At 44.8% G+C, this 17,500-nt stretch overlaps 1 protein-coding gene across 6 annotated transcripts in view; it reads left to right on the top strand.

Moving 5' to 3' along the window:
• Positions 1 to 17,500, top strand: part of LOC118369174 (sushi, von Willebrand factor type A, EGF and pentraxin domain-containing protein 1-like) — a 173,158-nt gene that overhangs the window by 51,989 nt on the left and 103,669 nt on the right. For all 6 annotated transcript variants that reach the window (XM_052497342.1, XM_052497343.1, XM_052497346.1 and 3 more), the window contains exons 2-3: positions 134 to 389; positions 5,305 to 5,481. In XM_052497342.1, the coding sequence (XP_052353302.1) occupies positions 134 to 389; positions 5,305 to 5,481 (433 nt within the window). The remainder of the gene's footprint in view (positions 1 to 133; positions 390 to 5,304; positions 5,482 to 17,500) is intronic.

Raw genomic sequence — 17,500 nt, forward strand, 5'->3', positions numbered from 1 at the left:
CACACACACACACACACACACACACACACACACACACACACACACACACTTTCACAATACCACAATATCATGATCCAACTACATCCACCATTCATTCACACATGTATTATTATTATTCCAATCCCCCCCGCAGCAAATCCTGCGTCACTCGCGGGCCAACGCCACCAAGGTGATCTTCCTGATAACGGACGGCTACTCCAACGGGGGCGACCCTCGCCCGGTGGCGGCCGCTCTGAGGGCGCAGGGGGTGGAGATCTACACCCTGGGGATCTGGCAGGGGAACATCCGTGAGCTCAATGACATGGCCTCGCATCCCAAGGACCAGCACTGCTACCTGGTGCACAACTTCGCCGAGTTTGAGGCCCTGGCTCGCCGTGCGCTGCATGAAGGTGAGGGGAATGAGCAACTGAACAGTTTGAGTACCAGCCTTTCCACTCTTTGCCACTCCTTGTCAAGTCTCCACTTGTTGTATTCAGCACAATGACGAATACAATTTTATTTGACTCATGCCAAATAGATTTTCATAAAGGAGTGGCAAGGAGTTTAATGATAGCACAAGAGACTGGTACCCAGGCTGACACTTGAAGGCTTATGTGAATCAGGTTTTACAGTACTATGTCAATGGGAGATTTGTGGGAAGGAAAGATTGAGTGGATGATGTTTTTCTTAACTTTGCATACAGGCAGCCCATTGTGACTAAGATATATAGTGCATTCAGAAAGTGCATTCAGAAAGTATTCAGACCCCTTGACTTTTTCCACATTTCGTAACGTTACAACCAATACATAACCGGGGTCAAGCTTCCTGCCATCCAGGACTTCTATACCAGGCGGTGTCAGAGGAATGCCCTAAAAATCGCCAAAGACTCCAGCCACCCTAGTCATAGACTGTTCTCGCTGCTACCGCACTGCAAGCGGTACCGGAGAGCCGAGTCTAGGTCCAAGAGGCTTCTAAACAGCTTCTACGCCCAAGCCACAAGTCTCCTGAACAGCTAATCAAATGGCTACCCAGACTATTTTCACCCCCCACTCTGCTACCACTCTGTTATTATCTATGCATAGCCACTTTAATAACTATACCTACATGTACATAATTATCTCAATCACCTAAACATCGGTGCCCCTGGTAAGCATTTCATTGTCAGGTCTACACCTGTTGTATTCAGCGCATGTGACAAATACAATTTGATTTGACTTGATTTTGATTTGATTTATTCTAAAATGGATTAAATCGTTTCCCCCCTCATCATTCTATACACAATAACCAAATAACCCACACAAATAAAAAAAATGAAAAATCACATTTACATAAGTATTCAGACCTTTTACTCAGTACTTTGTTGAAGCACCTTTGGCAGCGGTTACAGCCTTGACTCTTCTTAGGTATGACGCTACAATCTTGGCATACCTGTATTTGGGGAGATTCTCTCATTCTTCTCTGCAAACCTTCTCAAGCCCTGTCAGGTTGGATGAAGAGCGTCGTTACACAGCTATTTTCAGGTCTCTCCAGAGATGTTCGATCGGGTTCAAGTCGGGGCTCTGGCTGGGCCACTCAAGGACATTCAGAGGCTTGTCCCGAAGCCACTCCTGCGTTGTATTGGTTGTGTGCTTAGGGTTGTTGTCCTGATGGAAGGTGAACCTACACCCAAGTCTGAGGTCCTGAACGCTCTGGAGCAGGTTTTCATCAAGGATCTTTCTGTACTTTGCTCCATTCAACTTTCCCCCAATCCTTACTAGTCTCCCAGTCCCTGCCACTGAAAAACATCCCCACAGCATGATGCAGCAAACACGTGATGCTTGGAATTCAGGACAAAGAGTTGGTTTCATCAGAGAATCTTGTTTCTCATGGTCTGAGAGTCCTCAAGGTGTCGTATGGCAAACTCCAAGCAGTCTGTCATGTGTCGTTTACTGAGGAGTGGCTTCCGTCTGGCCACTCTACCATAAAGGCCTGATTGGTGGAGTGCTGCAGAGATGGTTGTCTTTCTAGAAGGTTCACCACAGAAGATCTCTGGAGCTCTGTCAGAGTGACTATCGGGTTCTTGGTCACCTCCCTGACCAAGGCCCTTCTCCCCCAATTGTTCATTTTGGCCTGGCGGTCAGCTCTAGGAAGAGTTGTGGGGGTTTCAAACTTCTTCCATTTAAAAATGATGGAGGCCACTGTGTTCTTGGAGACCTTCAATGCTGCAGACATTTTTTGGTAACCTTTCCCAGATCTGTGCCTCGACACATTCCTATCTCAGAGCTCTACGGACAATTCCTTCGGCTTGGTTTTTGCACAGACCAACACTGTCAACTGTGGGACCTTACATAGACAGGTGTGTGTCTTTGTAACGGTTTTCTAGGTGTGGTGAAGGAGTGTCGGACCAAAACGCAGCGTGTAGATTACGATTCATGTTTAATGAAAAAACACACGTAAACCCGAATCAATACAAAAAACAATAAACGTAACGAAAACCGAAACAGCCTAAACTGGTGCAAACTAACAGTAGATAGTTACAAGGACACTAAGGACAATCACCCACAAAACAACCAAAGAATATGGCTGCCTAAATATGGTTCCCAATCAGAGACAACAAGAATCACCTGACTCTGATTGAGAACCGCCTCAAGCAGCCATAGACTACGTCGACGCTCCACAAAACCCCAAGACAAAAAACACACCACAATAACTCATGTCACACCCTGGCCTGACCAAATCTATAAAGAAAACACAAAATATTATGACCAAGGCGTGACTTCTTTCCAAATCATGTCCAATCAATTGAATTTACAACAGGTGGACTCCAATCAAGTTGTAGAAACATCTCAAGAATGATCAATGGAAACAGGATGCACCTGCACCTCAATTTCCATTCCAAAATTAAATCTAGAATCCTATTTCGCAACAAAGCATCCTTCACTCATGCTGACCAACATACCCTCGTAAAACTGACTATCCTGCCGATCCTTGACTTCGGCGATGTCATCTACAAAATAGCCTCCAACACTCTACTCAGCAAATTGGATGGAGTCTATCACAGTACCATCTGTTTTGTCACCAAAGCCCCATATACTACCCACCTCTGCGACTTGTATGCTCTCATTGGCTGGCCCTCCCTTCATATTTGTCGCCAAACCCACTGGCTCTAGGTCATCTATAAGTCTTTGCTAGGTAAAACCCCGCCTAATCTCAGCTCACTGGTCACCATAGCAGCACCCACCCGTAGCACGCACTCCAGAAGGTATATTTCACTGGTCACCCCCAAAGCCAATTCCTCCTTTGGCCGCCTTTACTTCCAGTTCTCTTGCAAAAATCACTGAAGCTGGATATCTCCCTCACTAACTTTAAGCACCAGCTGTCAGAGCAGCTCACAGATCACTGCACCTGTACATAGCCCATCTGTAAATACCTCATCCCCATATTGTTATTTCTTTTTTTGCTCCTTTGCACCCCAGTATCTCTACTTGCACATTCATCTTCTGCACATCTATCACTCCAGTGTTTAATTGCTAAATTGTAATTATTTCGCCACTATGGCCTATTTATTGCCTTACCTCCCTTATCTTATCTCATTTGCACACATTTTTCTCTATTGTGTTATTGACTGCACGTTTGTTTATTCCATGTGTAACTCTGTGTTGTTGTTTGTGTTGCACTGATTTGCTTTATCCTGGCCAGGTCGCAGTTGTAAATGAGAACTTGTTCTCAACTGGCCTCCCTGGTTAAATAAATGTGAAATAAAATACATAAATAAATACATTTCGAGTCTCATAGCAAAGGGTCTGAATACTTATGTAAATAAGGTATTTCTGTTTTTTACTTTTAATACATTTGGAAAAATCCCTAAAAACTTGTTTTTGCTTTGTCTTTATGGGGTTTTGTTTTTATTTAATCAATTTTATAATAAGCCTGTAACTTAACAAAATGTGGAAAAAGTCAAGGGGTCTGAATACTTTCCGAATGCACTGTATATATATAAAAAAATTGAAGTCTGATAAAATTCCATCCAAGTCCTGCAGACAGTTTGCTCTGTACATCTAGCCAGCACATAACATCAGAGAGTCAAAAAGGAGGTGAAATACTTTGGCGCTGGAGTCATCATTTTTCAGACGTCAATTGCATCGGCCCATAAAACAACAACATGCAGCACCGAAGCCATCTATTCAGCGTCCCAAGTGGCACCCTATTCCGTATATATCCCTATGGGCCCTGGTAAAAAGTAGTGCACTATAAAGGGAATAGAGTACCATTGGGACACAGCCTATATTAGAACCTAGACGGTGGTAAATCTGTCCTGTTAGACAGAGAGAGTGATAAGGTTGTCAGACGGTTCATCCCAAATGCCACCCTATTCCCTTTATAGTAAACTGCTTTTGAACAGGGCCCATAGGAGTATATAGGGACTAGGGTGTAATTTGGGACGGATCCAGTGTGAGCCATGGCAGCCAGTTCATGTTATCAAGCCTGCCGTTTGTCTCTGTTTTACTGACTCTCCCTCTCCAAGTCTACTCCTCGCCGCTGCCAACCCCAACTCAAGCATCAGCCCCTCAGCCCCATAGCCCCAGTTTCAGGAATGGCTCCCACTCCAGCCATTGAGTCCATTGCACCAGGCAAGCTCAATCAAGTGTAGCTAACATTTTTGCAAGTGTACAAATGCTATTTGAACCCAGGTCTGCTTTCTCTACCTCTGCCAACCCCTGGACCAAACACCATCCTCAGCCATGTGTGAAAAACATCTGGCCCACAATGCTCTTTGATTGGTTCCCGCTTCTCAGAAAGAACAAACAATCACTCAGCCAATCCTGCTCCCTTTGTCATTATTTATGTATGAGGCAGATAAGCGTGTCTAGCCCTCGCTTAACGTACGTGACATTTCCACCGGATTCATCAACACAGATGTGTTTATACAGTAGTAGGCCAATTTACGGTAATCTACTCTGTTATCAGGATTGGAGTAAACTACAGTTATCAGTAAAATTACTCAGGAATGTTTTTTCCCACCAGTATATTGACCTCTTCCAGTGGCCTTTGGTTTGATTCATTGGTTTGCTTATATCACAAAATCACTCTCTCTCCTCGCTATCTCCTCTCCTCTGCCTTCGTTCTCTTTCACCTCTCGCTTTCCCTCTCCTTTCTCATCACCCCTCGCTCCTCTTTTAGTGAGTTGACCCTCCACTCACTCCCTCTCTTCTCCACCTCTCCTTTCTTTCCATCTCTCCTCTCTCCTTTTCTATGGCCAAGCAAGAAGTTTATGAAATGATGAAAATATTTACAAATATCCTCGGGTGACCTTTGACCCCTGTGTCGACCCTTGTCTCCCCTCAGACCTGCCAACAGGAAGTTACATCCAGGAGGACCTATCCCGCTGCTCGTCTCTGTGCGAGGCAGGTTCGGACTGCTGTGACATCATGGCCAGCTGCAAGTGTGGCACCCACACGGGCCAGTACGACTGCATCTGTGAGAAGGGCCACTACGGCAAGGGGCTGCAGCAAGAGTGCACAGGTAGGTCACAGATGTAGGGGAATGTGCCCAGTATGGACCATAGACATAGAGCAGTTCTATCTATGGTAAGGACAGCCTTGTTGACTCCATTCTTGTTGACTCCATTCTTGTTGCCTCGTGAATAAATATGTAAGCCTAAAATTACTTTAAAAATAACTTTTTGGAGTGTGGAGCCTCTACAATGTGTCTAATGGTTTCATCTTGGTGTATGCACCAGTTCTGTGCACAGTGGTTTTAAGAACCGTTGTCAATAAGGACATCCCTGGGGTCTTTGGAGAGTGACTGAATGCGGTGATGGATGGTGAAGTGTGATTTCAGAGGGTTTCAGCCTGGGCTATCTGACAAGTTCACCACTGAAAACAGACCACTTAGCCCCATGATGCCTTTCAATCATATTCAATCAAATGTATTCTATACAGTGCCCTGTAAGGTCACCGTGAGTTAAGGACAAATTACCAAGTGTCATTGATTCACTAAGGAGGCTGTGTAGCCAGTCAGTGCTGAGATCATGATCAGCAAATTTCCCCAAGGTGTAGGAGCTGACCTTGGAGCCGTGTGTGTGTGTGTGTGTGTGTGTGTGTGTGTGTGTGTGTGTGTGTGTGTGTGTGTGTGTGTGTGTGTGTGTGTGTGTGTGTGTGTGTGTGTGTGTGTGTGTGTGTGTGTGTGTGTGTGTGTGTGTGTGTGTGTGTGTGTGTGTGTGTCGATCCTAGACCTATCAGTGTGTAGAGAGGCCTGGTGAGGGTCTGTGACAGACAGTGATGTGTGTTTGTGTGCATTAGGTCTCAGATGACCTATCTCTCTCTCTCTCTCTTTCCCTCACTCTCGCTCTCTCACGCTCCCCCTGTTGTGCTGTTGCTGCCGACATTTTTTAAATACTGGCTCTGTAATGTGCTGAGGGCATCAGGGTCATCAACGGGAACGACTCCCAAATCACGATCAGATGTTGCGGAGACAAAAGACAGTCTGCTTATTAACTCCTGCTTAATTAATTGCAGAGAGCCAGAGAGCAGACAGAGTGTGTGTGTGTGTGTTTAAGCAGACAGAGTGTGTGTGTGTGTGTGTGTGTGTGTTTAAGCAGACAGTGTGTGTGTGTGTTTAAGCAGACAGACAGACAGACTCGGAGGAAGGAAGACGCTGTGTGACACACAGGAGGCTGCTGAGGGAGCGAACAGCTCATCATGTCTGGAACGGAGCACACGAAATGGCGTCAAACACTTGGAAGCCATGTGTTTGATGTATTTGACACCATTCCACTTATTCCGCTCCAGTCATCACCTTGAGCCCGTCCTCCCCAATTAAGCTGCCTCCAAACCTCCTGTGGTGTGACGCTAGGCTAAACCGCAGGTTACTGCTTCCTGTGTGTCGCTCAACACCCTCAACAATCTCACCACCCTCAATATGTCCAAGGCAGAACGTATATGTTCTATATACACTGCTCAAAAAAATAAAGGGAACACTTAAACATGCTGTTGTGCAAATGGAATAGACAACAGGTGGAAATTATAGTCAATTAGCAAGACACCCCCAATAAAGGAGCACTTCTCAGTTCCTATGCTTCCTGGCTGATGTTTTGGTCACTTTTGAATGCCGGCGGTGCTTTCACTGTAGTGGTAGCATGAGACGGAGTCTAGAACCCACACAAGTGGCTCAGGTGTAGTGCAGGTCATCCATGATGGCACATCAATGCGAGCTGTGGCAAGAAGGTTTGCTGTGTCTGTCTGCGTAGCGTCCAGAGCATGGAGGCGCTACCAGGAGACAGGCCAGTACATCAGGAGACATGGAGGAGGCCGTAGGCGGGCCACAACCCAGCAGCAGGACCGCTACCTCCACCTTTGTGCAAGGAGGAGCCGGAGGAGCACTTCCAGAGCCCTGCAAAATGACCGCCAGCAGGCCACAAATGTGCATGTGTCTGCTCAAACGGTCAGAAACAGACTCCATGAGGGTGGTATGAGGGTCCGACGTCCACAGGTGGGGGTTGTGCTTACTACAGCCCAACACCGTGCAGGACGTTTGGCATTTGCCAGAGAACACCAAGATTGGCAAATTCGCCACTGTGCTCTTCACAGATGAAAGCAGGTTCACACTGACCACATGTGACAGACGTGGATTGATGGCAGCATTCGCGTGAAACTGCAAGCCCGAACCACTGCTTTTAATCAGGGCAAGGTGACCGGAAACATGACCGAATACAAACAGTGTAACTATTCTCTCCGCAAGGCAATCAAACAAGCCAAGCGTCAGTATAGAGACAAAGTAGAATCTCAATTCAACGGCTCAGACACAAGAGGTATGTGGCAGGGTCTACAGTCAATCACGGATTACAAAAAGAAAACCAGCCCAGTCACGGACCAGGATGTCTTGCTCCCAGGCAGACTAAATAACTTTTTTGCCCGCTTTGAGGACAATACAGTGCCACTGACACGGCCTAAAACATGCGGACTCTCCTTCACTGCAGCCAACGTGAGGAAAACATTTAAACGTGTCAACCCTCGCAAGGCTGCAGGCCCAGACGGCATCCCCAGCCGCGCCCTCAGAGCATGTGCAGACCAGCTGGCTGGTGTGTTTACGGACATATTCAATCGATCCCTATCCCAGTGTTATTCCCACATGCTTCAAGAGGGCCACCATTGTTCCTGTTCCCAAGAAAGCTAAGGTAACTGAGCTAAACGACTACCGCCCCGTAGCACTCACTTCCGTCATCATGAAGTGCTTTGAGAGACTAGTCAAGGACCATATCACCTCCACCCTAGACCCACTCCAATTTGCTTACCGCCCAAATAGGTCCACAGACGATGCAATCTCAACCACACTGCACACTGCCCTAACCCATCTGGACAAGAGGAATACCTATGTGAGAATGCTGTTCATCGACTACAGCTCGGCATTTAACACCATAGTGCCCTCCAAGCTCGTCATCAAGCTCGAGACCCTGGGTCTCGACCCCGCCCTGTGCAACTGGGTACTGGACTTCCTGACGGGCCGCCCCCAGGTGGTGAGGGTAGGCAACAACATTTCCACCCCGCTGATCCTCATCACTGGGGCCCCACAAGGGTGCGTTCTGAGTCCTCTCCTGTACTCCCTGTCCACCCACGACTTCGTGGCCATGCACGCCTCCAACTCTACAGTGGTAGGCTTGATTACCAATAACGACGATACGGCCTACAGGGAGGAGGTGAGGGCCCTCGGAGTGTGGTGTCAGGAAAATAACCTCACACTCAACGTCAACAAAACTAAGGAGATGATTGTGGACTTCAGGAAATAGCAGAGGGAACACCCCCCTATCCACATTGATGGAACAGTAGTGGATAGGGTAGTAAGTTTTAAGTTCCTCGGCGTACACATCACAGACAAACTGAATTGGTCCACCCACACAGACAGCATCGTGAAGAAGGCGCAGCAGCGCCTCTTCAACCTCAGGAGGCTGAAGAAATTCGGCTTGTCACCAAAAGCACTCACAAACTTCTACAGATGCACAATCGAGAGCATCCTGTCGGGCTGTATCACCGCCTGGTACGGCAACTGCTCCGCCCACAACCGTAAGGCTCTCCAGAGGGTAGTGAGGTCTGCACAACGCATCACCGGGGGCAAACTACCTGCCCTCCAGGACACCTACACCACCCGATGTCACAGGAAGGCCATAAAGATCATCAAGGGCAACAACCACCCGAGCCACTGCCTGTTCACCTCGCTATCATCCAGAAGGCGAGGTCAGTACAGGTGCATCAAAGCTGGGACCGAGAGACTGAAAAACAGCTTCTATCTCAAGGCCATCAGACTGTTAAAAAGCCACCACTAACATTGAGTGGCTGCTGCCAACACACTGACTCAACTCCAGCCACTTTAATAATGGGAATTGATGGGAAATGATGTAAAATATATCACTAGCCACTTTAAACAATGCTACCTAATATAATGTTTACATACCCTACATTATTCATCTCATATGTATATGTATATACTGTATATACTCTATATCATCTACTACATCTTTATGTAATACATGTATCACTAGCCACTTTAACTATGCCACTTTGTTTACATACTCATCTCATATGTATATACTGCACTCAATACCATCTACTGTATCTTGCCTATGCCGCTCTGTACCATCACTCACTCATATATCTTTATGTACATATTCTTTATCCCCTTACATTTGTGTCTATAAGGTAGTAGTTTTGGAATTGTTAGCTAGATTACTTGTTGGTTATTACTGCATTGTCGGAACTAGAAGAACAAGCATTTCGCTACACTCGCATTAACATCTGCTAACCATGTGTATGTGACAAATACAATTTGATTTGATTTGATTTGAGACTTGCAGAACGCCGTGGAGAACGTTCTGCTGCCTGCAACATCCTCCAGCATGACCGGTTTGGCGGTGGGTCAGTCATGGTGTGGGGTGGCATTTCTTTGGGGGGCTGCACAGCCCTCCATGTGCTTGCCAGAGGTAGCCTGACTGCCATTAGGTACCAAGATGAGATCCTCAGACCCCTTGTGAGACCATATGCTGGTGCGGATGGCCCTGGGTTCCTCCTAATGCAAGACAATGCTAGACCTCATGTGGCTGGAGTGTGTCAGCAGTTCCTGCAAGAGGAAGGCCTTGATGCTATGGACTGGCCTGCCCGTTCCCCAGACCGGAATCCAATTGAGCACATCTGGGACATCATGTCTCGCTCCATCCACCAATGCCACGTTGCATCACAGACTGTCCAGGAGTTGGCGGATGCTTTACTCCAGGTCTGGGAGGAGATCCCTCAGGAGACCATCCGCCACCTCATCAGGAGCATGCCCAGGCATTGTAGGGAGGTCATACAGGCACGTGGAGGCCACACACACTACTAAGCCTCCTTTTGACTTGTTTTAAGGACATTACATCAAAGTTGGATCAGCCTGTAGTGTGGTTTTCCACTTTAATTTTGAGTGTGACTCCAAATCCAGACCTCCATGGGTTGATACATTTGATTTGCATTGATAATTTTTGTATGATTTTGTTGTCAGCACATTCAACTATGTAAAGAAAAAGGTATTTAATAAGAATATTTCATTCATTCAGATCTAGGATGTGTTATTTTAGTGTTCCCTTTATTTTTGTTGAGCAGTGTATATAAAGGTGTTATACAATCCTTTGTATTTGTATTTTTTTGGAAAGATAAAAACAACATTCACCTACATCATGCATTTCTGTCCCATATACCGTCCATCGTTAGGCAGATCTCTTCCTCAGGATTTCATATTGACGTTGTGCTTCTGAAACACCACCAGGCGTGACCTAGTGAAAGGTGTTGTGGTAGTCATGGGTAACGTCTGCGCTGCTGTTAGCAGGGTTAGTGTTGTCTACACTTCAGACTCTGAACTACTAGAGATGGGAAGGAAGTGTTTAGAGGCCTGCTACTGTGGATGGAGGTGAATGTCTGGTTCTTCGGTAGCTTGAAGTACAGGACTGAGGAATATTTTAGTTTGGACAGGGAGGAGCTGACCTTGGGCGTGTGTGTGTGTGGACGTGTTTTACTATTCTTGTGGGGACCAGGAAAATAAAACATGTGTGGAATGTGATGAGATAGACAGAAGATAGAAGAAGCCTCTTTAAACAACATGTTACTTTGCGTCAATAGAGTCCCCATTCTTCTTGTCCACCCGTAAATTACTAATCTAGCCTGATCCCAGAACTGTTTGTGCTGTCATGACAATGACCCCAGCAGTTGGCAAGACAGCACAAACATATCTGGGACCAGGCTACTAAGTCACATGACTGAAAGGGAAAACATGACACAGTGTACTCCTAGTCCATACCAATAACAGTTGTCAGGTCTAGCCTGAAGCCAGAGAATGGAGAGAATGTGATAGATGCAGTCAGAGGGTAAGGAGAGAGAGAGAGAGAGAGAGAGAGAGAGAGAGAGAGAGAGAGAGAGAGAGAGAGAGAGAGCGAGAGATACAGTGCCTTCGGAAAGTATTCAGACCCCTTGATTTTTTCCACATTTTGTTACGTTACAGACTTATTATAACATTTGTTAAATGTTTTTTTTCCTTAATGACAATGGTTTTTAGAAATTTATGCAAATCTATTGAAAATAAAAAACTTAAATATCAGGAAAGTAATCAGACCCTTTACTCAGTACTTTGTTGAAGCACCTTTGGCAGCGATTACAACATCGAGACTTCTTGGGTATGACACTACAAGCTCGATACACCTGTATTTGGGGAGTTTCTCCCATTCCTCTATGCAGATCCTATCAAGCTCTGTCAGGTTGGATGGGGACCGTTGCTGCACAGCTATTTTCAGGTCACTCAGAGATGTTCCATCAGGTCCAGGCTCTGGCTGGGCCACTCAAGGACATTCAGAGACTTGTCTCGAAGCAACACCTGTGTTGTCTTGGCTGTGTGCTTAGGGTCGTTGTCCTGTTGGAAGGTGAGCTTTCACCCCAGTCAGGTCCTGAGTGCTCTGGAGCAGGTTTCCATCAAGGATCTCTCTGTACTTTGCTCCGTTCATCTTTCCCTCGATCCTGACTAGTCTCCCAGTCCCTGCCGCTAAAAAAAGAGATGGTTCTCCTTCTGGAAGGTTCTCCCGTCTCCACAGAGGAAGTCTAGAGCTCTGTAAGAGTGACCATCAGGCTCTTGATCAACTCCCTGACCAAGGCCCTTCTCCCCCGATTGCTCAGTTTGGCCAGGCGGTCAGCTCTAGGAAGAGTCTGGGTGGTTCCAAACTTAATCCATTTAAGAATGATGGGGTCCACTGTGTTCTTGCGGACCTTCAATGTTGCAGAAATGTTTTGCTACCCTTCCCCAGATCTGTGCCTCAACACAATTCCTTCAACCTCACAGCTTTTTTATTTGTGTTGACATGCACTGTCAACAGTGGGACCTTATACAGACAGGTGTGTTTATTTTTTATTTTATTTATTTCACCTTTATTTAACCAGGTAGGCTAGTTGAGAACAAGTTCTCATTTGCAACTGCGACCTGGCCAAGATAAAGCATAGCAGTGTGAACAGACAACACAGAGTTACACATGGAGTAAACAATTAACAATTAACAATGCCTTTCCAACTCATGTCCAATCAATTGAATTTAACACAGGTGGACTCCAATCAAGTTGAATATTTATGTAAATAATGTATTCTGTTTTTATTTTCATTAAATGTGCAAGAATTTCTAAAAACCTGATTTCGCTTTGTCATTATGGGATATTGTATGTAGTTTGCTAAAAAAAGACTTTAAATCAATTTTATAATGAGACTAACGTAATAACATGTGGAACAATTCAAGAGGTCTGAATACTTTCTGACGGCACTGTATATGGACGTGGAAAAGGATAGGGAGGGTAGAGAGAAAATGTGAAATAGGGCAAATGGACAATGGGAAGGAGAGAGGGAGAGAGAGAGAGATGTAAGAGGTAGAATTTAAGTCATAGGTCTGTGCTTAGCTTGTCCGTGTTCCCTAAATAACTCTAGACCCTTTGATGTCAATGATGGTGTGTGTGTTTGTGTTTGTGTGTGTGTGTGACGCGTGCCACCTGGAGTGAAGCCAGGACTCCGTACTCTCTCCATGGGGGGCCATTTATTTCCTCTAAGCTCACACTGTAAATATTTGCTCTCGAGGAGGAAGCCTCTAGGTGAACATAAATCCGATGGTCGAAATAAAAACTACAAAAAGGAGAAAAATAAAATGAGTCTTGGATATACTGAAGAGGACAGGGAATTGCAGAGAAGAGGATGAATGTTGCAATCCTTCTTTGTTTCACTCCCCCTCTTCCTCCTCCTCATCCTCCTCTCCTATCCTCTAACCCCGTGTTAGGTCTCCTGTGTGTGGTACTAGTAATAGACTGTAAATGCGATCGGGAAAAGCATTTGGTATGAAACCAGAGGATGAGAACCCCTAACACTCCATGAATGATCAGAGACTCTCCAGCTCTTCTCTCCTCACACCCTCACTCGTGAGTCGTGTATCAGCCAGCTCAAACAGACAGACAACAGCTACAGTGTTCAGTATCTCAGGGTGAAAGAGGAGGAGAACTTCAACTGACGTACTCCAGTCTCAGAGAAAGTCGGCGAGTTAGCTGCTTAGAAAGACAAAAGATCGGAGACAGAGCTGTGATCTGTAGAGTGAGAATCACTGGGAGAGACTGAGCTTCAGTTCACTGATGTACAGATGTAGGATCTTAATTTGATCACTCTTTTGTTGCTGAGGATTAATGCACAGCAGGAAATGCAATCGTGTAGTGTATTTTAGTTTTTTTAAAGGCTTCTAAAGTTTGTCATTTCCACTTTGAAATGTCAGACTTGATTTGCCTTTACAAAAAAGGTATCATCCCCTACAAAAATCTCCATTCATTAAAATCCACATAATAATTCACATTTGTTGTTGCTGCAGGATTATTTTCCTGCTACAGCAAATTTGCTTTGCAGGAAAATAAGTTCGTACATCTGTAGACGAGTCCTGAGCCAGACATACAGTGACGGAAATGCTAAACCTTTCCACCGTAAAAAGACAGGTTCTGGCAAACATCAATAGCATTGACTTGTAAATGACCTGCTTTGCATTCATTTGAGCCAACCTAAACCAAATATTTCCTTCTTGAATAATACATTTGTCTTAGCTTAGCTTATCTGAACCCAGGTCATTTTTGATGTTAGCAGAATCAGACATGCCCCTTCTCTGTTTTGACTTCCAGGAAAAATCCACTCATAAACTACATTTGGAAGATTTTGTTTTTTTACTGCACTGTTAATACAGTCCCAAAAGGTTTTGGTGAAGTTTTCACGATATTTGAGTTTTTTTTCCTTTAAGTATATAGTCAAATATATGTCCTAGTACGACCCATTCATACACAAACACTAACAACCTGGAGCAACATGATACAGACCATGCCTTAGGAAGCAATACGATACACGTGTTTACATTGTCAGACAACATGCAGCATATATACACACACACTTTTCCAGCTATGTATGTATGTACACAGTGCATTCAGAAAGTATTCATACGCCTTGACTTATTCCACATTTTGTTGTGTTACAGCCTGAATACCCCCCCCAAAAAACTCTCTCACACATCGACACACAATACCCAATAATGACAAAATGAAAACATGTTTTTAGAAATGTTTGCAAATATATTGAAAATGACCCAGTCGATACATGTTAGAATCACCTTTGGCAGCGATTACAGCTGTGAGCCTTTCTGGGTAAGTCTCTAAGAGCTTTGCACACCTGGATTGTACAATGTTTGCACATAATTATAGAAAAAATTCTTCAAGCTCTGTCAAGTAGGTTATTGATCATAGATTTACATAGATTTTCAAGCCAATTTAAGTCAAAACTGTAACTAGGCCACTCAGGAACATTCAATGTCATCTTGGTAAGCAACTCCAGTGTGTATTTGGCCTTGTATTTTAGGTTATTGTTCTGCCGAAAGGTACATTTGTCTTCCAGTGTCTGTTAGAAACCAGACTGAACCAGGTTTTTCTCTAGGATTTTGCCTGCGCTTAGCTCTATTCCATTTATCTGTATCCTAAAAAAAACTATAGTCCTTGTCAATGACAAGCATACCCATAACATGATGCAGCCACCACCATATTGGAAATATGATATGAAATATGAAGTGAGGAACTGTGTTGGATTTGCCCCCAAACATCTTTGACACATTTTTTTGCAGTTTTACTTTAATGTCTTATTGCAAACAGGATGCCTGTTTTGGAATATTTTTTATTCTGTACAGGCTTCCTTCTTTGCACTCTGTCACTTAGGTCCTTCTTTGCACTTTGTCATTACATTAGTATTGTAGAGTATTTACAATGTTGTTGATCTATCCTCAGTTTTCTCATATTACAGCCATTAAACTCTGTAACTGATTTAATGTCACCATTGGCCTCATGGGGAAATCCCTGAGCTGTTTCTTTCCTTTCCGGCAAACGAGTTAGGAAGGATGCCTGTATCTTTGTAGTGACTACCTGTTTTGATGCACCATTCAAAGTGTAATGAATAACTTCACCATCCTCAAAGGATTATTCAATGTCTGTATTTTATTTTATTTACCCATCTACCAATAGGCTACCTTCTTTACGAGGCATTGGTTGCGTCTTTGTTTGAAATTCACTGCTCGACTGAGGGACCTTACAGATAATCGTATGTGTGGGGTACAGAGATGAGGTAGTCATTCAAAAATCATGTTAAACACTGTTATTGCACACTGAGTGAGTCCATGAAACTTATTTAGGCTTGCCAGAACAAAGGAGTTGAATACGTATTGACTCAAGACATTTCAGCTTTTCATTTTTAATTCACTTGTAAAATCTTCTAAAAACTTAATTCCACTTTGACATTATGGAGTCTTGTGTGTTGGCCAGTGACATTTAATCCATTTTAAATTCAGTCTTTAACACAGCAACATGTGGAAAAGCCACGGAGTGTGAATACTTTCTGATGGCACTGTGTGTGTATGCATGTGTGTGTTTGTGTGTGTCTGCTAAGGTTATGTGAGCGTATCCATGAATAATCTCTTCCTAAATACGAGGCCCCCCCCCCCTTCCCATCAACGAATGGCAATGTGCCCACAGAAAAAAAACACACAGACTTTTAGTCCAAAATTAAAGCTGAGGAGTTGCTCAACAAATGTTGGAGCACCGGCCCAAAACACTTTTTTTGGCAGTGGTGACCATCTCAGCGAATGCCTGAGAATCTCTGAGGATATGAAGAGGTCGTACGGTCAAGAGGGGGTCTCCTAATTTATAATATTGATAGGCTGGAGGCTCGGCTGTATCCCAATATTGCGCTACTTTCGGCCTGGGTGTCACGTTGTATAAATGATTGGAGACAGGCGCAGGAATTCGTAATAGGGGGGTTTAATATTCCACCCAAAATATACAACATGCCATGAAAAGGCATGGGGACGAAGCCCAAAATAAACACTTCTACAAAAACATAGGGATGTAACCCAAACAAAAGAGCGAGGTAAAACCTCTAATAAATACACGGGACGAGACCCGTAATAACAAGATCATAATAAACGCAGCACGAAAGCCAAAATAACAACGCACAGGTACTCACAGACGCACAGGTACTCACAGACGCACAGGTACTCACAGACGCACAGGTACTCACAGACCAACGGACTTGGGAACAATAACCGACCAAGACAATGGTGAACAGAGGGCACATATATACAATTACTAATCAGGGGAATGGGAATCTGGTGTGCGTAATGGGGTAATCCGTGACGCTGGGCCCATAGTGCTCCTATCAAACGTAGTGCACTAGGTGAATAGGGTGCCATTTGGAACAAAGCCCTTGCTCCAGTGCCGTGGCTCTGTTGTAGTAGAGGGTGCCAGTGCTCAGTCAATGGACAGACGGACTGAAACAGGACCAGACTGGCCTGGCGCTATCAGAGAGACAGATGGACGGATGCACAGAGCGCATTGGCTGAGTTATCTGAATGAGATCTGTGGAGAGAGAGACCGAATGTCAGTGTTAGAATAGAGATATGGAATATGGGATCCTTGTTAGAATCGAATGAGTAGTACACCTGATTCACAGCCCTGTCCACTGAATATCACCTATCACCATCAGGACCACCAGCATGCACCTCTATAAAAGATATATAGACGTAGAAGGTTTAATTAATGCCTTTGAGAGAGGGGGACTGTGATGTAGTACAGGGGCATTGTGAAAAGCCTGTAAAACAAACATAGCTGTTGTCGTAAAATTGCAGCCGTGAAACTGACAAAGCCTCACTGCATCATTAACAGTCCCCCATCTATCCCTCATTCCTCCTTGTCTTCCCTTCTCTTCCCTTCTCTTCCACCCCATCCCACCACCCTCAACCATAAAAAGAGGAGTGAGTTTATAGGGTGGTAAAAGGAGCCATTACACTCACTAGAACCCCCCTGTTGAATGTGCTCTAATTCCTCTTCCTTGGGGCCCAGGTACAATGGCAGGTCACGCATCAAGGAGGCGAAGACAGCACCAGGCATGCTACACAAACATGATGTCTATAAACATGCTAAACACACACAACGAAGTAA

Source organism: Oncorhynchus keta, chromosome 35, assembly GCF_023373465.1.
Source record: "Oncorhynchus keta strain PuntledgeMale-10-30-2019 chromosome 35, Oket_V2, whole genome shotgun sequence".
Lineage (NCBI taxonomy): Eukaryota > Metazoa > Chordata > Actinopteri > Salmoniformes > Salmonidae > Oncorhynchus > Oncorhynchus keta.